At 42.3% G+C, this 26360-nt stretch overlaps 1 protein-coding gene across 3 annotated transcripts in view; it reads left to right on the forward strand.

The window, feature by feature from the left end:
• Nucleotides 1-26360, forward strand: part of LOC108926009 (teneurin-3) — a 224057-nt gene that overhangs the window by 196020 nt on the left and 1677 nt on the right. For 2 of the 3 annotated variants that reach the window (XM_029250391.1, XM_029250393.1), the window contains 10 exons: nt 5298-5547; nt 7000-7020; nt 8876-9108; nt 11220-11374; nt 14725-15599; nt 16966-17141; nt 17942-18177; nt 19738-20034; nt 22822-24433; nt 25227-25357. In XM_029250391.1, the coding sequence (XP_029106224.1) occupies nt 5298-5547; nt 7000-7020; nt 8876-9108; nt 11220-11374; nt 14725-15599; nt 16966-17141; nt 17942-18177; nt 19738-20034; nt 22822-24433; nt 25227-25357 (3986 nt within the window). The remainder of the gene's footprint in view (nt 1-5297; nt 5548-6999; nt 7021-8875; nt 9109-11219; nt 11375-14724; nt 15600-16965; nt 17142-17941; nt 18178-19737; nt 20035-22821; nt 24434-25226; nt 25358-26360) is intronic. The other variant, XM_029250392.1, reaches the window with a different exon arrangement.

The following is a 26360-nucleotide window of genomic DNA, read 5'->3' on the forward strand; positions in this document are numbered from 1 at the left end:
TTTTAGTTTATTTCTGCAATGTGAAAATATGTATTTTAAAATGGGCCTGCACCATTCCAGTGATAGAAAACAGGAAAGAGGTGGAAGGGTTAAGCTGGCTGACTTTTACATTTATCATAACTTTGCACAATGGGTATAGGGGGGTGCGGTGGCGCAGTGGGTTGGCCCACAGTCCTGCTGTCCGGTGGGTCTGGGGTTCAAGTCCCGCTTGGGGTGCCTTGCGACGGACTGGCGTCCCGTCCTGGGTGTGTTCCCTCCCCCTCTGGCCTTATGCCCCTGTGTTCCCGGGTAGGCTCCGGTTCCCCGTGACCCCGTATGGGACAAGCGGTTCTGAAAATGTGTGTGTGTGTGCACAATGGGTCCTCAACTTATGAACACGGTTAGGGCAGGAACTCTGTTTGTAACTCAGTTTGTTTATGACTCCAACCACTCAGTTTATTTATCCCTCAATTTATTCACAGGTTAAGTTTTGTGAAAACCTCACATAAAGTTTTAATGAATTTAAAAATCACTGTAAGATTTTTCTTTTTTCACTGATTGTGCTATGTGGGGTCACTGTGTTCCTGAACCAACACTGATAACAAAGTGCATGAGGCAGGGAAAAACCACAGACAGGTTACCAGTTCACCGCAGAACTTTTATCTTTTTTTATTAATTTAAAACAACAGGAATTTGTTTTTATTTTAAAATGACTGAAAAATGCATATTCAGCACAAACTGCTATTCACAGTGGACAGTTGCAATATTTTCCATCTTGTTATCGATCACCAACCTCAGAAATGGGCTGTAAGCATTGTGGAAGCAAGTTGAGTGAAGGTGGTCCTACACTCGTTTTCTAGGATGTTCTTTACTGTTGAATAATCTCTGCTCACAGAAAAGTAGGTGAATTTTAATGCACAATAAGCACGTTATTGAAATAGTTAAGTGAAAATGTATATTTACATTTATTTGTTTAGCAGACACTTTCGCAGAGAAAAATACAAAGAATGCATTACACCAAAAGAGGGAGATATTTGGATGCAGACACGTGATTCCAGAGTACAGTCAATTTGTTACTGCAGTATAAACCAGTACATTATACAATTAACTGCATAATGGTTTACCCATTATTCAAAGACTTATTAAAAATTATTAAATATAAACACTTAGATGTTTATTGAGCACTTATGAGATCGGGAAAAAGCGAGTCCAAAAAAGGAATTTTGAGACCCTTCTTAAATGTGGAGCGAGATTCAGCAGTTCTGAGTAGAACGGGGATATCGTTCCACCACATTGGAGCGAGAACCAAAAACCTTTGTGCTTTTCATTTTGGACCTTTTGTGCATGGGACCGGCAAGCGGGCAGAGGTGGAGGAGTATAGCAGTCTGGGTGGGGTGTAGTGGGTGATCAGGTCTTGTAGATGTCAGGGAGCAGTTCCATTGATGGTTTTGTAGGCTATAAACAGAGTCTTGAATTTGATCCAGGCAGCTATAGAAAGCAATGCATAGAACCAAGAAGGGGGGATACATAGAAACGCTTTGGTAAGTCAAATACAACTCAGCAATGTTTTGTATCAGCTGTAGGGGTTTGATGGCAAGTAGCAGGAAGGCCAGATAGGAGAGACTTGCAGTATTCCAGATGGGATATCACCAGGGCCTGGACTGGGAGTTGCGTGGAGAATTAAAGAGAAACTTAAAAGTGGCTGCATTTTCAAAAATGTGTAACTTGAACGTACCTAGGGTACTGTTACTAGCTCATGCAAAGGTTTTGCTGCCTCGCTGGGTGGCCCGTCTGGAGGCTGTAAATTCTTCTGGAGAACTGGAAGTGAACTGGGCTGTGCAGCAGACACACCTCCCCTCTATACCCTGACTTATTTGCATTCTGCTCCAGTCCGCCTGGTCACCCCTCTGATCTTTCAGAAATTCCATCATCTCTGAATGGGAGCGAGGAGAGAGTGCTTCATGCCAAATTGGTTGTGGAGAGGTTTTTCTCCCCCTCCATCTTCTTTTTTTGTACTTAAGGGTGGTACAATCAAAGCATTTTCCACACCTGTGTCAACTGTATGCATTATTTATTAGGGTAATTGCTGTTTGTGTTTCTGGTTGGAGCTTCCATGGAAACAAAGGCACCTTATTTGCGTGATGCATCGGGACGGGTGCTCTGAAAGTCAAAATCACGGCTGAACTGACGTCAAAGTCGCCCACTCCATCTTTCCCCCCTATATTTTCCTCTGGCCTCTTGGATTAGTTCATCTTTATTAATAATTTCTAAAAGGAGCCCTGTTTGGATAGCCCCATTGCCAGCCGTAACCATGTCCTTGTGCCGATCCTGCTTCGATGGATGAATCAATGAAGGGACCTAATCAGAGCGGAGTCGGCCGGTTTTAAAAGGCATGCTGAGATTTATAGCAAATAAGAAACGTATTTTCCTGGCTGCTTGGCACGAGGACACTGATGGCCTCATTGATCTGCACAGTAAATAGGACAGGCCGCATGTCGAAATTCTAGCGCAGCTCAGCGTGAATAATTTAAGACACGCTTGCGTGTAATCGTCCTTTGATATTCTTTGAAGCCCCTCAACACAACTTGTATTTGCGCAATACTTAAAATATATATGTTTAATCGCTTGGGTGTTTTTGTGCACTCCAGTTAGAGCAATATTTTAATTTTAAATTTCATATTTTAATGTTTTATTTTATCCCTTTCAATGGTCTGTGTAATTTCTGCTTTGGAATTTTTCTTATTGTGAAGTACACAACCTTTGGCAAGGCCACGGTCTGTTGTACAGTGTGTTGTGAAGCACCTCTGTGCAGTTTGCATCTGACATTCTGTGTGACACAGCCATTTTTTTTACAACCTCAAAGTTTGCCCATGACATAAAATCAGAGAATAAACTCTTTTAACATTGCAGTTGAAGTTTTCAGTTTGAAGCTCATTTAACAAACAAAACAATTTAATGATCTTTGCCATGTGAAAGGTTGAATTTTATCTTGTTTTCAGACTTTTTATTTAGAATAATTTTATCTCCAATCTAATTTTTAAGATAAGACTAAAGTACTCTTGGTTTATTATTGTTTATTTTTTCACTCTTCTCCAAAACCGCTTACAATATTAAGCTCCTTGGTTATTGTCTCTTTAGAGAGCTGGACAATTTTTAACGTATCAGTTCATGTTAAGTACCTTGATCAAGGGTACTACAGCAAAAGGTAAAATTTAAACGTGTGTTTCAAGTGCAGGGGGGCGCGGTGGCACAGGTCCTGCTCTCCGGTGGGTCTGGGGTTCGAGTCCCGCTTGGGGTGCCTTGCAGCGGACTGGTGTCCTGTCCTGGGTGTGTCCCCTCCCCCTCCAACCTTCCGCCCTGTGTTGCCAGGTTAGCCTCTGGCTGCCCGCGACCCCAAATGGGACAAGCGGTTCAGAAAATGTGTGTGTGTGTTTCAGGTGCAGGATGGCAGTGCAAACTGATATGGCCTCTGCTGTACCTGGCGCTTCTTTTATTTGGAATTTCAGTCCCCCTTTGCAAGTCTTTAAAAAATGGCACGTCTTCAGAAAGTTTGGTGGCAATGATTCACTAGCATCGAGAAAAGATCCAAATGGGTCTTTGCAAAAATAAAAAAAATGCCTTTTAAAATCTTTACGTGATCTTGAAAAGACTAGCATTACATGTTTGTTTAGTCATGAAGTTATGATGATTTAAGTCCTTGGCTCAGCCAAACCTGTGGCCTGAATATGAAAGCATGTATCATTTGAAACGTCTCTATTCGTTATCATCTTGTAATTTATTCTAAGCATAAAATTAATATCCACATGAAAGTATGGCAGTATGAGAACAATAATTGGAAGGCTTTTTTGGGGGCAGAGCTGTATGGGGGCTGGTTTACGTTACATTAAAGCATAAGAAATCATTATGGCATGCCCTATGCAATGTTTGACTGATGAACACGACTGACCTTTTATTTTCTTTATTTTTTCTTTAAAAAAAAAAAAAAACGGTCTCTGTTGGCCGTCTCAAGTCCATATCAGCACATTGGCCCTCAGTGATTAAATCCAGAGAGGGAAGAACCTTCAGCAAAAAAAAGGCCAAAAGGATATCATCAAAGAAATTAGTTGTGATATCGGTGCGACGGCAGGTAAATCTGACCATGTGCATCGTTGGCCGCAGGCGTTCCGCAGTTGCAGTATTTCAGACTGCGGTATTTTACTGTGCCTGACACATTTCTCAAGAGGCTGGCTCAAGGTGCAGCCCGTGGGATTTATGCGCTATTTTCGGAAATTGCAGAAGACAGACGCAGACCCGGGTCCCACTGCATAGTAATGTCTGATATGTCTTTCGGAGTCTAATGTATTAAAATAAATCCAGCTGCATATAAAGACACTTGCAATAAAGTCTTGAATCCTATTTTTATCAAATACATCATTATCATTATTATTATTATTATTATTATATGTAAGCAACTTCTAAGTAATTACTCTAAGTAAATTATTATATGTAACTAATGTGTAACTTTCTGAAATAAGATGCGCTTTTGATATAACGTATAACTTTTGTAAAAGAAAATCACAGATTTATTTTTATTTATGCATTATTATTATTATTAGTCATTTATTTTAAGATTTATTTTAGTAATGATACTAATAATACACACTGTTGCTATAACCTGAACTGTGTAACATGTGTAATGGTTATAAAAATAAGTACAGTGTGTTAGGGGTGGTTTGTTATTGTTCTTTAGTTTTTCATTACTGTTGGTGGTGACTGTGGTGATGGTACGAATTTTATTGTTGTTGTTGCAACTGCAACTCATTTCCATTCCTTGCAAGCCGTTCAGAATAGATTCTGCCTGTGGGCTGTGTTTTATCCGCCAGTTCTGGGAGAGGCTCGTGTGGAAACTCTAAATGTGGGTTACAGTACAAATTGAAAGTGATAGAATACGCAAATGAGCCGCGCTGCCACTGAGTTTCTTTATCCTTAAACAAGACTTTCCTTTCAAGATAAACTCCCGCAACAATGAATTACTAAGGAGCCGCACTTTGTTAATTACTAAAGAGGTTGCGATGTTCAGAAATAAAATCTGAAGCAAGAAATAAGCGATCAACCTTTTCTGAAATTGAGAATGATCCATGTATCAGTCACTGTGGTATTAGCAAGCGGAGTAATTACTTTTTTGAAATGCTTACAAATGCCAGATATTTGATGGCCTGTCAGATGTGTTTCAGATACGCTTGTTTCCAACAGCTATCAAAAACTAAATAAAAACACTGACTTAAAAAAAAATCAATTCAGTTTTCAATTAATGTGTGATTTTATTTTTCTTTCCCCAGGCATCGTGTACAAGGGGATTGGCGAGAACCAGTTTATTTCTCAGCAGCCGCCAGTGATCAACACCATCATGGGGAACGGGCGGAGGCGCAGCATCTCCTGCCCCAGCTGCAATGGCCAGGCGGACGGGAACAAGCTGCTCGCACCCGTGGCCCTGGCCAGCGGCAGCGATGGCAGCCTCTTTGTGGGCGACTTTAATTACATCCGACGCATCTTCCCTTCGGGGAACGTGACCAGTGTCATGGAGCTCAGGTCAGTCAGATCACCTTCAGCTTTTCTCCATTTCCATGGACCTTTTGTTGTGCTTTTGCCTTCTTCTACCTTGCTGGTGTAGATAGGTAAACTTCCTTACAGTTTTGAGGAACAAACAAATTACCCTCATTTACCACAATGTTAAAAGTGCAGCCACTCCAAGGAGAATTAAGAATTTTGTGTTTTTTTGACTCTGCTTAGAGAAATCTTCATTTTTATTCTCAGTATAACTGAGGTAGAAGCCTTTGGATGGCCTTCCACAAATTAAAGTGATGAAAGTGTAACACTTCGATAAAAAAAACCCTATATAGGACCATCACAGCGCCTTAATAAGCATCCACCCTGACTTTATTACAAAATAAACATTAATAGGCTTATTAATAGGAGCTGCAAGTGTGAAGGGCCACTTTAATACCCGTGAAACTGTTGTAGACAAAGGCAGCATTTGTTTTCAGAGAGGCATGGCCTGGTTTGTTTTGGGGTAAGTAATATAACCAACTGCAAGTAAAGTGGCCAGAAAAGTGTAATATGTACGCTGAAAGCTATCCCAGGTAGCAACATCATCACCATCATCATCTATTAGCATGAAACTTCTGGCAGTATATATCATGCGACAATGGTGCCATGTGTTGTTTCCGTCTTTGAGAAAAGCAATTTCTCCTGCACAACTTTGAAAGGAAAGGTCAAAAACTGAAATTCACCTTCCTTATATACCTCTTAAAATGCATGATAAAAAATCCCAGCAAAAATGACAAACTGTCTCCAATTAGACTCCCTCCAATCTCTGAACAAGTGGCGGCTGCAGTTTGTTTATTTCTAATTATACCGTACATCACTTATTAAAACCGCCCTTTTATTTACTGCATTGTGGATTTCATAGCTTCTAATGCAATTTCATAAAGGTAAAAATGCCTTAACGTTGTAGCTATGTGGAGATAATATATCCCCCAGTGGCTGCACTTCCTTCCTTCTGCTGTTGTCAGTAACGTGCAGTGAAAACACACAACTGTGTACACCGAAGTGTGTCCTCACATACACAAATCATTTTGAATATTGGTATCACAATTGTGTATATTTGGAAGCACTTATGACATTATTTGAATTGTTTATAAAATAAGACCAATAGCTTTTGTAGCACGTGTACATCATACGAGTGATTTTGAGGCGTTTCTTATTGACGATGGTACAATCAGTATCCGATTATAAATCCATTAACATAGATATAAGCTGAGATGTAAAGCACTGGTGAACCCCTTAGGGTAAAATCGGTGCCTCCCCACATTTTAAGAATTATGGCGTAAACTTTGCGGTCTGATGGAGCTCAGAAGAAACCATCAGTAGGAACCACGTTCCGCTGGTAACAAATCATCAGCTTCTGCCAGCTTTATGTGTGTTTTCCTTGTAACTGTAATTCACACTCTTTTATTCTCTCCCTGCCTCCTCTCTCCTAAGAAATAAAGATTTCAGACATAGGTAAGCCACTGAATCCCTGAACATCTTGTGCTGTATTGTCGTTTTTCACGGCATTTGACCGCTCGGTTGGCTCCCAGCCTCTTTGTAGTCATTGCGTGTGTTTTTTTTATTTCTTTCTTTGTTTATTCAGTTTGTGTCGTGAATCCTTTCAGAACCTCATTTCTAAATAGATGGGTAATTGAAATGAAGCTTTTTCCTTTCCCATTTGATTTGTAACCCGTTGCCTTATGAAGCATGTGAAGATATTTGTCGTATTGTATACGAAGGCAAGCTGGGGGGTGGAATAAAAGGACATTCAGGATAGACAAAGACTCAATCGAAAACGGGAAAATTATGTAAATATTTATGTTCTTGTGAATTAGATGTCCCATTCATGAAGTTTCCTTCAATAGTGTGCCATCTTTATATAGCTGGGCAGCAAGTGGCGAAGTGGTTATAAGCTGCTGCCTTGTTGCCCCCATCCGGGGTGTGTCCCCTCCCCCTCCAGCCTTGCGCCCTGTGTTGCCGGGTTAGGCTCTGGTTCACCGCGACCTTGCTTGGGGCAAGCAGTTTCAGGCAGCGTGTGTGTGTGTGTGTATGCCTTGTTGCTGAAAGAACTGGATTCAAGTCCCATCTCCTGCTGTTGTACCCTTGAGAAGGGTACTTACTCTGAACAAGTCAAGTAAAAATTGCCCAGCTATATAAATGAGTAAATCAGTGTAAGTAGCTTAACGTTGTAAGTCGCTTTGGACCATGATATAAATTAATACGTAACATTCACTTATTTATTTAACATGGTGGGCTTGAGATATTCTGCATTGTTCAAATAGAAGTAGATGCATTTTCTGGCATTCTACTGATGCACAATTAAAATTCATATAAATTGCCTTGAATTTAATAAAGCAAAGTGCAAATGGACCAGAAGGTCAATATGTATTATGTATTATAATATGCATCCTCCGAACAATATCTCTAGTTACAACACATTATCTGATTACATATTAATGATGTATCGTAAGCCAAGACTGCTGGATTTCTCGGACTCAACACTTACAAAGCAGAGAGGTCTTTCCCGTATTCATTTTAGCACATTGTGCTTTATTTGAAAGTGTCATAAAGACAAGTAATATTGACTAATGTACCGCAGAGCCTCATAAACATTAGCAAGTATCGACCTGCCTCCCCAATGAGGCCGTCTTCATCGCTGCATGGTTAACCATGTTGTTATTGCCTCTATATACACCTCTTCAGACTTGTGTCTTTTACTTGTTTCGTTACGTTTCATGTCTTCCGCGCTTTGTGACCACTCTTTCAAATTTTTTGTTTCCGCTCTCATTTTCTTTTAGAGTATATGTAAATTTGCTCACAGTCCTGCATATGAGGAAACAAGGAAGAGCGCAAATTCATATCTGCGTGTTAGAAGTTCCTCTTTGCAATCACTTCTTATCAGTCTAATTACATGTGAAGAGGCTTTGAGGTTGTGATTTCAGGCAGGTTTAATACATTCTAATAAACATGACCTGAGCAAATGCCATCTGTTGTTGACTTTCAATTAACATATGCATATCAGTCCTTTAAGTCCAAATTGATCCCACTTGCAAACAAGAATATGATTAAATGATCTGATCATTTCTGAAGGTGGCATTACTGCCAGGATGATTTTTGCCTCAATTATGACATCATATTGCTCTATTTGACAGATACCGTCTTTTCTTTAGGGTCCTGCTTATCTGTTATTCAAAATGACATCTCGTCTTATAAATATGACAGATAGTATTGATGGCCCGTTTACTGATGGCACCTTTAGGTTCCACATTGTCATGGTGGCCACTTGATGAACAGGGTTCAGACTTCCAACAATAACATCTCTCCACAGCAACAACCCAGCTCATAGGTATTACCTGGCCACGGACCCGGTCACAGGCCAGCTCTACGTCTCTGACACCAACTCCCGACGGATCTACCGGCCCAAGGTGCTGTCGGGGACCAAGGACCTGCTGCAGAACGGCGAGGTCGTGGCTGGGACAGGCGAACACTGCCTGCCCTTCGATGAAGCCCGCTGCGGGGACGGGGGGAAAGCTACTGAGGCTCTGCTAATGGGCCCCAAAGGTACAGGATGGACCCCTGAAACTCTGAAACTCACATCACATTCTCATACTTTGCTGAAGTTCCTGGGCACATCTTGTTGGCCTAATTTCCATGTGTTTTCATACCTCAAATTACAAACGCGTTTGGGACCGGAAGTCTCTTCGGGGTCTTCGGGGCCAGCTGGTAGTGTAGCTGTCAGAGCAGCTACCTTTGGACAAAGATGTCATCAGTCTGAATCCCACCTCCTGCTCCAGTACCTCTGAGCAAGGTACTTACTCTGAGTTGCTCCAGTAAAGTTTCCCAGCTTTGTAAATGGGTAAATAATCGTCAAGTAGCTTAACACTGGAAGCTGCTTTGGAGAAAAGCATCAGATAAATGAAAATATGTAAACTTAGATTATTCATAGCTGTTTGTCTGTTCTAAGTGCATTTTGCTGCCCACTAATGGCAGAACCTGGAAACACACGTCGTTTCTGCTCTGCGACAGAGAAATTTCAGAAAATAAAACTGAGAAGAAAATGCAATGAAAAATGAAGTGGGAATCTTCATATGTTCAAACACTCAGATGTTCCTAATGCAGGTACATGTATAGTTGAACTGGTGAGGAAACCGGTTTCCGTACCTTGGTCAGTAGCTATGAAAGCGTGGTGGTTGCAGATGCAGACTTGTTAAATCCCAAGAGGACGTCTGCTTGAGAAGGCACTTAATTTGAATTGCTTCAGTCCAGAATGTAAATGTAGCCTTTCAAGAGGGTAAAAATTGTACGTTGCTTTGGATAAAGCTTCAACTAAGCTGTTATTATGAAATAATAACAGAGAAGGCCTTTTCATTTATTTCCGCAACAGATATTTACGAATGTTGCACCAGCGCCACTTTAGAGTACCTGGAAATTTGTCACTTGGCGAAAAAGTCCTTCCTTGTCATTCTGAAAACTCACCCAGAATATCACTAATACTGATCAAAACTGTAACGGTGGATACGAGCGCCATCACTCAGCACTGAAATTAACACACACGCCTCCAGTCAAAAGTTTGAGCACACTCACTGGAATAGTCTCCTTCCAAGAACTTTACTTTGAACAAGTTCCCATAAATACTTGAAAATGTGCAAAACATCAACAAAAGTAGTCTCTCAAAACCTAGTCTGGACAGGTCTCTTTTAGAGCTAATTTTATATTGCAATTCTCGGAAGTTATTAGCGAACATCAGGGGAGAATTCGGCAGCAGCAGATGGCCAGAACGCTCCTGCTCCTGATGGTCAGACCACTTGTGCAGGAGTGATACATATTCCCATCCATATTTTCAGGAGATTTTCTTTTTTTTAAGCCAGCTGTCCAGAATTTATCTTTGCATGCCCATCCTCCCCCACCCACCCGACCACTTCTACCGTCTTATCGCTGGAGCTGAGACCATTTGTCACGTCCCGCCCTGGCAACTGGCCACGTGTCAAAAGAAAATTCTTGCGGTTCATAACAAGCTTTAAGTTATAATTTATTTCCTGGAGTGCTTGTAGCCCCCGTTGGAATGTGAGATGAAGGAGTGGCCCCGCTGTGATAATCTTGGGATAAAAGTGGCGTGTTGCTGGGTGATAATGTGTATTCCTGAGGGGAAGCGGGACTGCTGCGGCGGGCTGCCACCGCCGGGTCTGGCACCGCACAACTGCTGGCCTTGCTCTATCAGGTTACCTTTTTTTAAAAAAAAAAAAAAAAAAAAAAAAAAATGTTGTAACCATAGCAACGGACTGTCGTTCATCCGTTTCATTTAAAAACGATCAAAGCTGTAATTTCACCCTCACGGGAATAAAGGAGTTTGTTGTTTTTTCTGCCTTTTTAAATAGCCTTTTTAATGGACTATTTCAATAGCATTGTTCTTCAGAGCCTGCTTTTTCGACTTTGGTTTTTGCGATATGGACCCAGCTATAGGCCTCTCTACTTTGCTTCAAATAATTAAGTTCTAGAAAGCACCACATGAATTTACTCTCAGGGTTTTTTTAACCAGTGATCTGGATAATGCTGAGCTGAATTTGACTTGTGTTTTGAAGGAAATTAGGGAAGAATTGGCTCTTCGTGTCTTCTGCATCTGTTTTATCGTTTGTTTGTGTGTTTGTTTGTTTGTTTTTCCATCTTGCTTCCAGGTATTGTTGTCGATAAGAATGGGGTCATTTACTTTGTGGATGGGACCATGATCCGAAAAGTGGATCAGAACGGCATCATTTCGACCTTGCTCGGCTCCAACGACCTCACTTCGGCCCGTCCGTTGACCTGTGACACCAGCATGCACATCCGACAGGTGACAGTCCTGCCCCTGCGCAAAGTTAGGGATAACAACATTATGGAGATGGATGGACACGGACCTGCCACCCGAAGCTTGTCTGCTGTAGAAGCATTTAGTCCGGTATCCCAGCTGTATAAAGGTTAAAATATTGTAAATAAATTTGGACAAAAGCCTGCCTAAGTGGCAACAGAGGCACTCGTGAACACTCGCGATACCCAAAGGCACACGGCACCCCCTGCTGGAACCCGGTCCGCAGTGGGTCTGGTCATTGTGTGCGATTACTGCAGAACACCGAGCTATCACACAGAAGTCATTACCGGCGTTTAATGAGACACCTGTTTTACACTCGGCACAGGGGTCGGCACCTCCGGCCCCGGGAGCCGCGGTCCTGCAGCTCTCGGAGCGCATTTTAATTAGCGCCTGATTTGCACCTGAAACAGCAGATGAGGCGACTTACTATCTGAGTAATTAACTTCAACACAGCAGTCAAGAGCTGAGGCAGAGCGGGAGCAGGCACACCCTGCCGCTCTCAAAGCCTGTCGCTGCCCAGCTTGCTCCCATGCCACCTTGGGTGGAGAGGATGCCCCACCAGTTACAGGGAGCAACAGATGAGCCCCGCCGTGGAGCATGGCATACTGTGCAGTATGTATTGCAGCCATGTGAAATACACAAGTATGGATCTGGAGTCTGAACGCAGCTCAGTCTACAGAGTTTCCATGTTCTGATCCTGTTGTCATGTGTCTCCTGCCACTCTTCAAACACATTGATTCCAAGTGAATTGGTGACTCTAAATTGCCCGTTGTGTCTGTGTGTGAGTGTCGTGCTGCTGTATAAATGTGTGAATGATTGTAGTTTAGTGCAGTGTGTCTAGCTCTGTAAGTCACCTTCAAAAAATATGCCCGCTAAATGATAGTTAATAACAGTTATTAAGCTGATTTACAGAAAAGAATCTTCCATACATGTTTCTTCACTAAGCTGCCACTTTTCTCCAGAGCAGCTTGCGGTGATTCACCTTTTTATACAGCTGGATAGTTTTTACTGCATCAATTTAATGTATGCACTCTGCTCAAGGGTACTATGGCAGAAGGTGGGATTTAAACCCGTAACCTACAAGTCCAGAGGCAGCAGCTTTAAGCCATATGCCCCTTGCTGCTGCTTGAAAAATAATGCTATGTATAAATATTATATGAACAACAGTAGTGCCACAAGTTGGTATGTTTGGACTTTGAATTATGAAAATTTACTTGGGAGGAGCCTTGGCCCGGCTGCTTATCTTCCATAACATTTTCTTTGTGTTTCTTTTGAACAGATTTGTTAGTCTAAGGTACTTTCTGGGAGCAGAAGGCAAAGATGCAGGGAATCAACCTAACTGCACGCGTCCTCCAGTGGCAAGTCTGCCTCTGCAAGAGGCTGCGGTGCCAGATCAATGAGTAATCAGCGAGTGAGAATTACTCTCTATTTCCTCCCTAATGTCATTTTGGATCCTTAAACCGCAGGCAGACCATTTTGCTGAGCCTCCGCTGAGTGGTCGAGGGTTTCGGAGCCCTAGAGCCTTTCAAAGCAGGCCCCTTCTCCACTGCTGCCCTTTAGCGAAAAACAAGGGGCCACCAGCCATTCAGACTTCATCTCCTCTTGACCTTTTCCACCGTTCGCTAAGGACTCTGAGGTTCAGTCTGATTCTTTCTCATAGGATCACAATATCTCTTGACAAGCACTAAACATATCACGTATAGCCTAGTGGTTAGAGCTGCTGTCTTCCACTCGAACGATCCAGGTGTAGTACTCTTGAGCAAGTTACTCACCCTGAACTGAACAGTAAAAATGACCCAGCTGTATAAATCTGTAAATCATTGCAAGGAGCTCAATTCTGCAAGTCACTTTGGAGAGAACAGTCAGATGAATGTAAATGACTATTCTCTCCAAAGTGACTTATGGTGTTGAGTGCTATGTGCTGCAAATTTATGTAGACTACTATTAGGACACTCTGTGCTTTGTAGTACTGCTTTGTTGCCTTTTGTACATGCTGTATCGTGTAATAATGTTCAGAGACATTCTCTCCATGAAGCAGTTCATGAAAATCTTAAATAGTCCCCTCAGAGCTGCTGAATCCCTTTGAACACTGAGGTGTTTCAGAACACATCTCTTTCAGACCTACTTGTTTCCTAAACTCACAATGCCATAAACTCATCATCTGTCATGATCACCTTTTTATTTCCTATAAGTTCTATACGAGACTCCTTGTATAATGTGCAGTGGCAAAAACGGTTGCAGATGGACTTAGAGAAGAAGTTTGGACAGTGGACTAAATGTACTTTGAGAATCACATGTCTGTATGTGTATCAGTATCTCTGTGTTTTATGGTACTTTGGAGAAGCCTCTGCTACATGAATAAATGTAAATATCAATGCATACAGAAATGTTGCTTTGCCTCAGAAAGAACTTTTATTGGGAACCAGAACTGAAACAAACTGGGCCTTAAAATAGTTGGTACCCAAACACAAGCAGAGTGTCCATTTCTCCTCTGTCCAAAAGTTCACCATCAGGGAGAGGTCACTCGTTGGCCTTGATAGTTAGGGGGCATGCAGCCAAGGACAGTGGCCAGGTGCATTGTGGTCCAGCAGAGCAGAAACAAACAAAGATGGAAGTTGTGACAGATTTAATTGCAAGCAAAACCAGGATTCATTCTCCAAATGGACCCTTGACATGCAAAGTGCGGAACCCGCAGAGGGAACTGAGCACAAGTATGCTCTTGCCTGGCTCAACCACGTGCAAACGTAGCGTGAAAAATGCCGTGGAAACAATCATCTGTAGTGACATTAAACATGGCACCATATGGATAAGAGTATGTGTCTAAGTGCTTACAAAATCTCATCCACAGTAACTCGAGTTCCCTGAGGATAAATTAAGCAAAAGAAAGATTGAGGGTGCAAGTTGTTTACAATTTCACTGTGTGCTGCAAGGGCTCGAAATCAAACAGTCTTTTTAATGAGGGACAGCTTTTATTGTGTCCAAATGGCAGATAAGCCCTGCATTACATACTCATTCATACCCCTTTAGGGGTTTGACTCTGGGAGTCACCCCATGTTGGCCAGGGCTTTGTTCCTCTTGTGGACAGCAGGGACTTTGCTCTATGTTATCACCACTTCTGCAGCACCACGGTATTACGAAAAGGTCCGAAGTAAACCCGATTAAGAAGGGCTGGCTTTGTTAATTAATGTACTAAGATACTTGAAGTCAATACAGACGTTGGCTGAGCATTACACATTCATAAGCCTCTAAATGTAAAGTGTCTTTTGTTATTGGTGTACGGCTAAAATGCTGCCTATTGGCATGGATTACTGTAGGGTTATTTCTTCGTGTTCTAGGTTCGACTGGAGTGGCCTACTGATCTCGCAATCAACCCGATGGACAACTCCCTCTATGTGCTAGACAACAATGTTGTTCTCCAGATCACAGAAAACAGGCAGGTCCGCATTGCAGCTGGAAGGCCAATGCATTGCCAGGTCCCTGGCGTTGAATACGCTCTAGGCAAGAGGGCGGTCCAGACCACCCTGGAGTCGGCTAGCGCAATCGCCGTGTCCTACAACGGCATGCTCTATATTGCCGAGACAGATGAGAAGAAGATCAACCGCATCCGGCAGGTTTCCACAGATGGTGAGATCTCCCACCTGGCAGGCATGCCGTCTGAATGTGACTGCAAAAATGACGCCAATTGCGACTGCTACCAGACGGGCGACGGTTACGCCAAGGATGCCAAGCTCAATGCACCGTCCTCACTTGCAGTGTCCCCCGACGGCACTCTGTACATAGCCGATTTGGGCAACATCCGCATCCGTGCCATTTCTAGGAACCAACCCCCACTCAACTCCATGAACTTCTACGAGGTTGCATCCCCCACGGACCAGGAGCTGTACGTTTTTGATGTCAACGGCACGCACCAGTACACCATGAGCCTGATCACCGGGGACTACTTGTACAACTTCAGCTATAGCAATGAGAACGACGTGACAGCTGTGACAGACAGCAATGGCAACACGCTGCGCATCCGCAGGGACCCCAGCCGCATGCCTGTCCGCATCGTCTCTCCAGATAACCAGGTCATCTGGCTCACCGTAGGCACCAACGGCGGCCTAAAAACCCTGACTGCCCAGGGACAGGAGCTGGTCCACTTCACCTACCATGGCAGCAGCGGTCTCTTGGCCACAAAGAGCACAGAAATCGGATGGACAACCTTCTATGAGTGAGTTTCATCTAGTCTGTGACCCCCTGTTCCTTATCTATGTCATTGCTGAAAGTTTAGAGATGGCAGGTGGCTGGAAAGCTATGTGATTTCAGCTTGGTCTCATGTTAAATACTCTATTTTGCAGCTGGTTTCGCCACGCCTCAGCTGCAGAACATATTATTTTACCCTCGTCATCTCTTTAGCTCAGTGATAGTCGTACACGCGAATGTACACTGGGAGGCCCCACTGGCAAGCCCGATGCCTGCCAATTTCGGCACCCGTGCCCCGTTATTGTGGCCGCCGGGAGGAAATTGGGGGGAGATTGGGCACAGGGAGGCCCAAAATGAATCCCCACAATTGCGCCTCTGGCTTGAGTCCAAAAGCAGCCTGTAGCACTAAGAGCCATCACTCACAAGTCCAGTAGAGCGTAGCAGCACCCAGGGAGATGGTGGACGCTTGAGCTCTGGTTGGGGCCCCTCCCACACAAGGCCAACACTAGATACAGTTATCATGGTGGAGCAGATAGCAAGCCTCTGAAGTGATATTCACAGGTACCCCGCTGTTCACTAAGCCTTTATTCCGCGACTGTGTCCAGTGCTGTGATTTCCAGGGCCGACTCCGTCTCCTGAAATGCCAACTGGCAAAAAAAAAAAAACCCTAAACACACAAATTTAGCTTAAAAGCACTGTGAGGCCATCACAGCCCTGTAACTGATTTGTTCTTGCATCGAGCTTGTAATCAGTATATTAAAGCCACAGCAAGGAACCACTTTGTTGTAAAGATGGTTCATCTGCATTGGTTATCTTCTGCAAACTGATAAAATTGTTTGAACATTGGTTCATACGTGCGAAATAGCGCTGATTTTGATCGACTTTTTAATACTCCATTTTTGTTTCATTTTCTTCGTTTTGCTGAAGCCTTTTTCAAAGTTACTAATGATGATTTATCCATTTATACAGCAGAATTATTTTTAATATATCAGTTTAGGGTAAATACCTTGATCAAGAATTTCTCTTGAGCAGCAGGAGGTGGGATTTGGACCTCGCTCATTTGAGTCCGAAGGTGGCAGTCTTAACTACTGCACCTGCTGCCCCATCTTAAAAATTGTTATAGATCGTTATAAATTGATTCAAAATGGTATCAGTTAGGAAAGAATCAGAAGCATTTATAAATCAATTTTTATTGCAACAGGGGAGAACTTGAAAAAGTTTGTGTTCAAAAAAGCAGTCAGTGTGTGCAACAGTGTCCGAAAATTGAAAGGTTACCAATGAAAGATGAGCAGTTCTCAAAAGTCATCTTGACTTTTTGGATTTAATCCACTGGGTTGCTTCTTTCTGAGCCACACAGCACATGTCTTTTTTTTTTTGTGTCATCTCTCTCACAGCTACGACAGCGAGGGTCGGCTCACGAATGTGACTTTCCCAACTGGGGTGGTGACCAGTCTGCATGGAGAAATGCAAGGGGCAATTACGGTGGACATTGAGACCTCTGGGAGGGACGAGGACGTCAGTATCACCACCAACCTCTCGTCCATCGACTCTTTCTATACTCTGGTGCAAGGTAGGCCCCAGCGAGCAGCGGACTGATGCAATGGACGAATTTCTAAGATGTTATTTCTGTGGGGACATCGGGGTCAGTGCAGGCCAACCCTCAGCTATTCATCATTGTCAGGACAAGCTACGTGGCCAACAGGGCACTAATGGAAACTTCTCAGTGCACTTCCTCTTTCAAATTTGGGAGAAAATAACAGCCTTTGTGACTTAATCTTTGCTGCGCATGCTTTGCGACGGTCATGGAGCCCGGCTGCGGTATAATTATAACATCGTACTACCTGCATTACAATTACAGCCCTGATTTACACGCTCGGCTGTTACAGTCATGCTTTAGCCGAGTGTGGGCTCAAATCAATTTGGCAAATAGCAGGCCTGACACACAAAGCGTATACCATTAGTAATAGACCAAATGCAATTGATCCAAGGTCTATTGTTAAAAGGTTTGGGAAATTAAGGCACAGGAGTTGGTGAAATCAACACTCCGAGACGAGGCTGCATCAGGGAAGACAGGCGATGTTTCAGGAGAAGCTTTTTGGTATGCTGTCGGCGGCTCGTGGATATGTCGCGGCTCCTTGCAAGCAAAAGGCTCCCAGAAGCAGTGATCTGTCAACGCAGATTGAAAATGAGAGTGTATATTTCTTGCTACAATGCACAACACATGACAGAAACTTGTAAGAGAAGAATAGAGCTCATTTTCTGAAACATTCGCTGGTAATAGTTCTTTAATGTTCACATGCTAATTGGCTGCTTGCGAAGGCCAAGCGTATGGGCACTTTGACCCTTTCTTCACCACTTGTGCTTCTCCAGACCAGCTGAGGAACAGCTATCAGGTGGGCCACGACAACTCGCTGAGGATCGTCTTTGCCAACGGGATGGACACACACTACCAGACAGAGCCACACATCCTGGCGGGTGCGGCCAACCCCACGGTGGCACGGCGCAACATGACGCTGCCTGGGGAGAATGGCCAGAACTTGGTGGAGTGGCGCTTCCGGAAGGAACAGACGCGGGGGCGCGTCATCGTGTTCGGCCGCAAGCTCAGGGTAGGCGGCGCTATAATGGCACAGACAGAGTCAGAAATCCTGTGGAGTCTGCTATTTAAGCATTGCCCATTCTGTCTTTCCATCAGAATTGGGGCAGTTTAAAGAAAAAGTTCAAATATCAGACTTTTTTTTTTAGTGTTGAGAGCATATTAGTCTTTCCTCACCTTATAGAGTAAATTCCTTCCTGTGCAACCCTTTGAGGTGCATTCTCAAACTGAAGACATTACAGTCCATCCGCTGGTCAATGGACACTGGAACAATGGATTTCAGGAGCAGCAAAAAACATGAACATTGTCATTTTCTTAGTTTTGGGAAAGAAATTATTTCTTGAAAAAAGTGTAAAATAAAAAATGATTAAAACTTTCCAGAAAACAAACACACAAAATAGCTATTAAAAACAATACAAATCTGTAAATACAGAGAAATGTACATACATGCATAAAAATGTACATACACACATACCTGTACGTGTACAAATGCACCTGTAGAAGAACCATGCTTTTAGGCCAATCACAGCATGCATTACATATCAGCTAATCAGAGCAACCCTAGTGCAGGAGCCGAGCTCAGTGCCTTCTTCTCTCAAAGACCAGTTTTGCAGCACTCGCTATTCATTGGTTTTTTTTTTTTTTTTTTTGTCTTTTTTAAATTTGACTTGTATTGTTTTTTTTTCAGGAACATTTGGTACATCTGTGCATATTTATTTACATTTTTATATAACATGTTGCATAAATACACACACACACACACACACACACACACAGAGTATTCAAAAATGATAGGTTTTCAGAGCAATGGACACTGCCTGTCACCAGTGTAGTCTGTTCTGAGGATGGACTGTAAAACTATAATAATTCTGGTCTTGTGCCTCAAAACTGACATCTATTTATAGTAAAATATCAAATTCAATTAAATTAAAATGGACACAGTTACCTCGGTAGTTAACATTAGTCATAACACATCATAAAAAGGTAGTCTACAGCGGTTGTTCAGTACTTTCGTAACTATTTTATAGCATATACTTAAATGTGTACAATCAAAACATACTTAGAATATTCAGAATTTATATGTTAATGTCAGATGTTAAACATTCATATCTGGCTTTGTTAAAAATCATAATTCTTCACAGACAGGAAATTAAACCGTTTTAAAAGCCTTAAACCTGCAGAACACTTTCCAGGAACATAAGTTATGAGAATCAGATACTCCCAAAGTATCAATAAAGCAGCACTGTTTCCTCTTTATGTGGAATCCATAGGACATGGGACAGGCTATGATTTCTGTAGCTTCCACCTCTAAAGTTCATTATATAAAAATAAATGACACTTTTTACTGGCCTCTAAATTCATAGGAGTTTCCTTTAAGAGTTGACCAAATATCGGAATTCTTTTTTTTTTGCACTAAGTTAAACCATCTGAACTTGTTAATCTTGTACTTCTCCTACTCTGAGAACTGAATTTGCTCTGATAGAGAATCAAACACACAAAACACAATAGTAAATTGTTGGGGTACCATCAAACTGACACCAGCAGGATTCTGTATAATGTTTTTTCCCTAAAGGTGAATGGCAGAAACCTTCTCTCCGTTGACTATGACCGAACATTGCGCACGGAGAAAATATACGACGACCACCGCAAGTTCCTGTTGAAGATCATCTACGACACTTCCGGCCATCCCATGCTGTGGGTGCCAAGCAGCAAGTTGATGTCAGTCAACCTGACTTACTCGTCTACGGGCCAGGTCACCAGCATCCAGCGGGGGACCACCTTTGAGAGGGTAGAGTACGACAGCCAGGGCCGGCTGGTGTCTCGTGTGTTTGCCGACAGCAAGACATGGAGCTACACCTACTTAGAGAAGGTAAGCGTCCTTCTGCATCCATGGATGAGCTTGCAAGAATCTCTCAAGCTTTGGTGCCATGAGTATATTTTCTTCAATCGCATGTATGAAAAAAATCCATTATTTACACTACAGTTTATTTTGGAATCTCCAATGTCTAGAGCAGAGGTGTTTGAGTTTTTTGGCAAAGGGCCACAATTATTACCATGAACTGGTCTGAGGTCCACACATACAGCAAGTCATAGTAAGTGACATACTGAATCTTCTGTGTCGAAATTGAAAAGAATACTAGTGAAGACTGACTTTTGCTCCATGTAGAAAGGATATGCCTGCTTTTTATGTCAAAAACAGACATTTCTTAAAAACAACTGCAACCAATCATTATGCCATATCCTTCGGTAGATGAGATGCCAGAAGAAGTTTTTAACAGTGTCATACGGCCATAAAAATAAGCTCTGTGAAAATAACAACACAGTAAAACAGAGGTATCTGGAAAGTTGCCATAGTGCCAGGGGGATATTTGGAAGGGAATATATTGGTGTGAAGAACTCTTGCTGCAAACTCATCAGGATTCCGTTTTGGTCGGAAATGAGATAAATGGAGGCCTATTCTTGGCAGCTGTGAGGTGTGAGTTGGAAAGAATAACTGATATTGTCTACTGATGCGTGTGCATGCGGCAGTGGCTAGCAAGTTTTTCTAAAAGTGTAAGGCAGAAATCTGGCTGTAAGACAGCATAGGAGCAGTGACATTGCCATTAGAGTCAAATCCTATAATGTGTGGAAAAACCAGATTGGTGTTGTATTTAGTACAAACTGTTTTGAGTAATTGTCACTTATCACCAGTTCTGTTGGGGGGGGCAACAGGTTGCATAGTGGGTAGAGCTGTTGTCTTGCACCCAGATTCAAATCCTGCTCTTGCTGCAGTACCCTTAAGCAAGTGTACCCTGAACTGATACAGTAGCAGGACTCGGCATCTATTTATTTGTTTTTCCATAGGAAGGTACGTTTTATATTTACATTTATAAAAGACAATTACTTTGTGTTTTTCTCTGAAATGTATGCCACTTCGGAGAAAAAAACGTATGCTTAATGAATAAATTTACCTATTCTATCAAATTCTGCACCTGTTCATTTTTTGGAACATATTTGAAAGACAAAAATAAATTAATATCTAGGTGTAAATTATCTTTGCAAATTGTAATCAAAAGTGATAAAGAAATCACTCAAAGTAGCAAAATATAGGGCAGATTTTGCTTCGTTGACATATCTTACTATTTTACTTTAATTTATTGCCTAACTTTCCATTGGACAGCTGTCAGAATGATTGTGCCTCTCCAGCTATGAAAACATAAGAAAATAACCTTTCCTCAACAGTTGGACAAGCATTAATGTCAAACCCTGAATACTGACAACGTATCTGTCAAAAATGGGAAAACCATTATAAGCTGCTTTGGAGAAAAGTTTCAACTAAATGAATAAATATAGTAACAATGTCCTGAAGCAGATACAAGCAGGTGTCATCAAGAGGGTATAGAGAACAAGCATAGTGTCTGTCCAAGTGCAGGCAACAAGGTAACAATTCCTTGCAGAGGAAGGGTTCAAATTGAAATTCACATAACAGGGCTCCGTACATCTGCTCCTTGGAGAGTGCAGAGAAAAATGGACGAAAAGAAACAGTGCCTTCAAATGAGGGCAAACAGTGAGAGCTTGCTCTGTTACTAATCCAACATTGAAAGCAAAAATTTTTTTTTGACGTTCATTACTGGTTGTAACGTCCAGACGTAGAACAAACGCAGACATGTTTTACCGTACCGTCCAGACATGGATGTAGAGTGCAATGATCTCATCTGCAGAATGTAAATACAAGTGCACAATGCTAACCAGGAATTAAAGTGCATGGGTAGTAATATAGACACAGAGTGAAAAGATTCACGTGGGGTGTTATACAATAAGTGAAACAGTAATGCGTGAAGGGAGCTAATACAATGAGGCGTAACAAAGATGGAGTGGTACACAGGACCTGGACAGGGTCACGATGGACTGGCGTAGACAGGACAGGAGCTCAGGAGTGGAACAGAAACACACTAGAAGATTATCGTGAGCAACAGGTCATTGAACAACAGTTGCCAGTTAATCATAGAGGAAAGCCATGAGGGGCTGACCAAGAATCCACAAACTAGTTTGTGTCTTGAACCCCTTTATAGGGCTGGGAATTGATCAGGTTCATTGACAGCAGCTGTATGTCGGCTTAATTACATGGATCAGGTTGGTGCATCAGGTGGACCTTGGAGTTTTTTTTTTTTTTTTTTTTTTTTTTATATTAACCTCCTGGGGTTGTGATACTGGTTCTTATTTTTCCTGTTAAGCATGCCATGCCCTGTTTTTATTCCACCATAAAACCATTCTCCACATAAACAATAGTAAACAGGAGTGTAACAGCAGTTTTTTGAAAATATAACATAGTTTTGTTTGAATGTTATAATGCTCTCTCACTTTTTCCCCATTAACATAAAATCTACGAACCTTATGACAGTGTTTAAAATGCTTGACAAGGTGCTGTTTTGTAAAATGATTGTGACTTTAAATATAGTCCAACTTATAACATAAGTACTAGAGAGCTAATAATTGCAAAACCCTTCAGAATTATGCATTTGAGTTCACAAAGAAGGGCAGCATTAGAGGCTTGTGGGTCAAGGATAACTCAATTAAAATAAGGAAGTCATTGCTGAAATGGAATGTTAATACCTGCTGTCATTTGCATTTTAATGCTTATTAATATAATTATGCTGTCTCCATTCACTCCCTTCAGTCCATGGTGCTGCTGCTGCACAGTCAACGGCAGTACATCTTCGACTATGATTCGGGAGATCATCTGTCAGCTGTAACGATGCCTAGCGTTGCACGCCACACCATGCAAACCATCCGCTCTGTCGGCTACTACCGAAATATCTACCACCCACCGGAGAGCAATGCCTCAGTCATCGTGGACTACAGCGAGGATGGTCAGCTGCTGAAGGTGGCCCATTTGGGGACAGGCAGACGTGTTCTGTACAAGTACAGACGGCAGACAAAGCTCTCGGAGATCTTGTACGACAGCACACGGGTCAGTTTCACCTACGATGAAACGGCGGGAGTCCTCAAGACTGTCAATCTGCAGAGTGAAGGATTCATCTGCACTATTAGGTACCGTCAGATCGGGCCCCTGATTGACCGGCAGATCTTCCGTTTCAGCGAGGACGGCATGGTGAATGCCCGTTTTGACTACACATATGACAACAGCTTCCGTGTGACGAGCATGCAGGGGGTCATCAATGAGACACCACTCCCAATTGACCTCTATCAGTTTGATGACATCTCAGGGAAGGTCGAGCAGTTTGGAAAGTTTGGCGTCATCTACTACGACATCAATCAGATCATTTCTACTGCTGTCATGACCTACACCAAGCACTTTGATGTTCATGGCAGAATCAAGGAAATCCAGTATGAAATATTCAGATCATTGATGTATTGGATAACAATACAGTATGACAACATGAGCAGGGTGACAAAGAGGGAAATTAAAATTGGCCCATTTGCCAACACCACAAAGTACAGCTACGAGTATGATGTCGACGGCCAACTCCAGACAGTCTATTTGAACGAGAAGATTATGTGGCGCTACAATTATGACCTGAATGGAAACCTTCACCTACTGAACCCAAGCAACAGCGCTCGCCTCACTCCCCTCCGCTACGACCTCAGGGACCGAATAACGAGGCTGGGAGATGTTCAGTACCGCATGGATGAAGACGGCTTCCTACGGCAGAGGGGAGCTGAGATCTTTGAGTACAACTCCAAGGGCCTCCTGGTGCGGGTTTACAGCAAGGGCAATAGTTGGACGATCCAGTACCGCTACGATGGCCTTGGTCGGAGGGTCTCCACACGGACGAGCCTTGGGCAACACCTCCAATTCTTCTATGCTGACCTGAACTACCCCACGAGGATCACCCATGTGTATAATCACTCCAGTTCAGAGATCACCTCACTTTACTACGACCTGCAAGGCCACCTCTTCGCCATGGAGATTAGCAGTGGAGAGGAATACTACATTGCCTGTGACAACACAGGAACACCGCTGGCTGTCTTCAGCAGCAACGGACTCATGATCAAGCAGATTCAGTACACGGCCTATGGAGAGATTTACTTTGATTCCAACCCAGACTTTCAGCTGGTGATTGGCTTCCATGGAGGCCTCTATGACCCCCTGACCAAACTGCTCCATTTCGGGGAACGGGACTATGACATCTTGGCTGGCCGTTGGACCATACCTGACATTACCACATGGAAAAGGGTTGGGAAGGATCCTGCTCCCTTTAACCTCTACATGTTCCGGAACAACAATCCTATAAGCAAAGTGCATGAAATGAAAGAGTATGTGACAGGTAAGGTAGAAATCCAAAGACTCCTTTGTATGAAAACCATAGGAGGTCTTTTTGCTGTATTATCTGTAGACTGTAGAAGTTTAAAGTGTAGGACTACCAACAAAAAATATAGTCAGTTTCTCATTTAATATTTTTGTATATTTCACACTTTTTCTCCAAAGCGACTTACAGTGTTAAGGAGCTTTAGTTATTTACCCATGTATACAGGTGTTTCACTAAAGCAGTTCTAGATAAATTATTGTAATTACTTCAAACATCCAATAATAAACAAAGATATCCACCAGCAAACTCAGGGGTGCAGAGCTCCACCAGTTTTTTGAGCATATATTTTAATCAGCACCTTGCTGACAACTAAAGCATCAGTATAAGTGACATTTTATCCCTGTTAACTACTTCAGTGAAGGAATGAAGGGATGACCCTGTGGTCTTCAAGGAATGGAGTTGTACATTATGGACTAATTTAAGCTTTAGAGCAGAGTTGCCAGCAGTGGTTCTAGAGGCCCACAATGCAACAGCTTCTTGAAAAAACATTTTAATTATTGCCTGGTTTATAGTTTGCAGCATCAGTTTAGATGGCACTTGCCACTATGCTACCTACTGCTGAAAACTCAGTGGCCACCATAATATATAGGAAAATACAGTACATGTCAGTTCTGTCATGCAAAACTTGTTGTCTTTTTACCTTCAGTTTAGGAAGGAGCTGATGGAAGACCAATGTAGTTTTGTCTAGGACATTATACATAGATGGACTTCACATAATACATGAAAGTTTTAACTTCTCTGCCCTTCCCAGATGTGAACAGCTGGCTTGTGACGTTTGGATTCCATCTACACAATGTCATACCTGGGTTTCCCATCCCCAGATTCGACTTGATGATACCTTCTTTCGAGCTCAAGAAGAGTCAGCTTTGGAATGACCTGCCGGTAAGGCCAGTGTATAAGATAGCTTGCTTCGCTGTTTCCTTTTTCATGTTAATTCTGTATTTAAAGAGGTAAAACAACAGGCTCAGTATTGAAAGTATCTATCATTTTGTTAAGTCAGCATCTGTATTTCTGGAAAAAGCCTATGCTCAGAGATTTATATTACTGTATGCCAAAAGCACACTCAAAAGTGAAAACTGCATCATCTTTATAAAGATTTTTGGCACCTCAGGACCACAAAGCAAAGAATATTTTTCAGCACATCTCAAGTAAAATTTTATGTGAAAAGTTTTCAAATTCTTTGTGACTGTGAAATATTTAACAAGCCAGAAGATCCGAAAAATCAAACCTTACAAAGATATTTTGTCCTACTCCTCTCCTCCCCACAATGTATGTATCCTCCAGGCTTTCCTTTAAAGTCTTGATGCTTCTAAATTGGCTGCACCTAGTGCTCAGTTCCTCCTAACAAGCCCACATCAGATATGACTGCTCAGGAGGGGAATGGGTGAGGTCAGGCTCCTGGTTGCCATAATGTTGTGCCAACAGCTCACATCAAGGTCATTTGTGACTAAATCAAAAAGATCTTATTAACATTGTACTGCCTTGCACGATTATAAAACGAATGCTTTCAAAAATTTGAAACAGATTGACAGTATAATTTATGTCTTGTATACATGATAATTTATATGATATGCCATCCATAAACACTGTTCTGCAATAGATATTGTAACAAAAGTCCTGAGCTGGGAAAAAGTGACGGGAGAATAAATATAGATGGGAATAAATAGAGATCATAAAAATTCTTCTTGATTCCTGATGGATTATGCTTTCTCTTACTTCAGTTAGATATATGGAAAGACTTAGGCAAGGAGGTTTAAAATCAGCGCTTAGAATCATGACTTAGAGGTAGATGCTGGGTTTGATCATGGTGAGTCACCGATGCTTTAACGCAATACATGTGTTGAACCTCATGAATTAAGATGAATAACACTTAACGTTTAAAGTA

This window comes from Scleropages formosus, chromosome 3 (genome assembly GCF_900964775.1).
Source record: "Scleropages formosus chromosome 3, fSclFor1.1, whole genome shotgun sequence".
NCBI lineage: Eukaryota > Metazoa > Chordata > Actinopteri > Osteoglossiformes > Osteoglossidae > Scleropages > Scleropages formosus.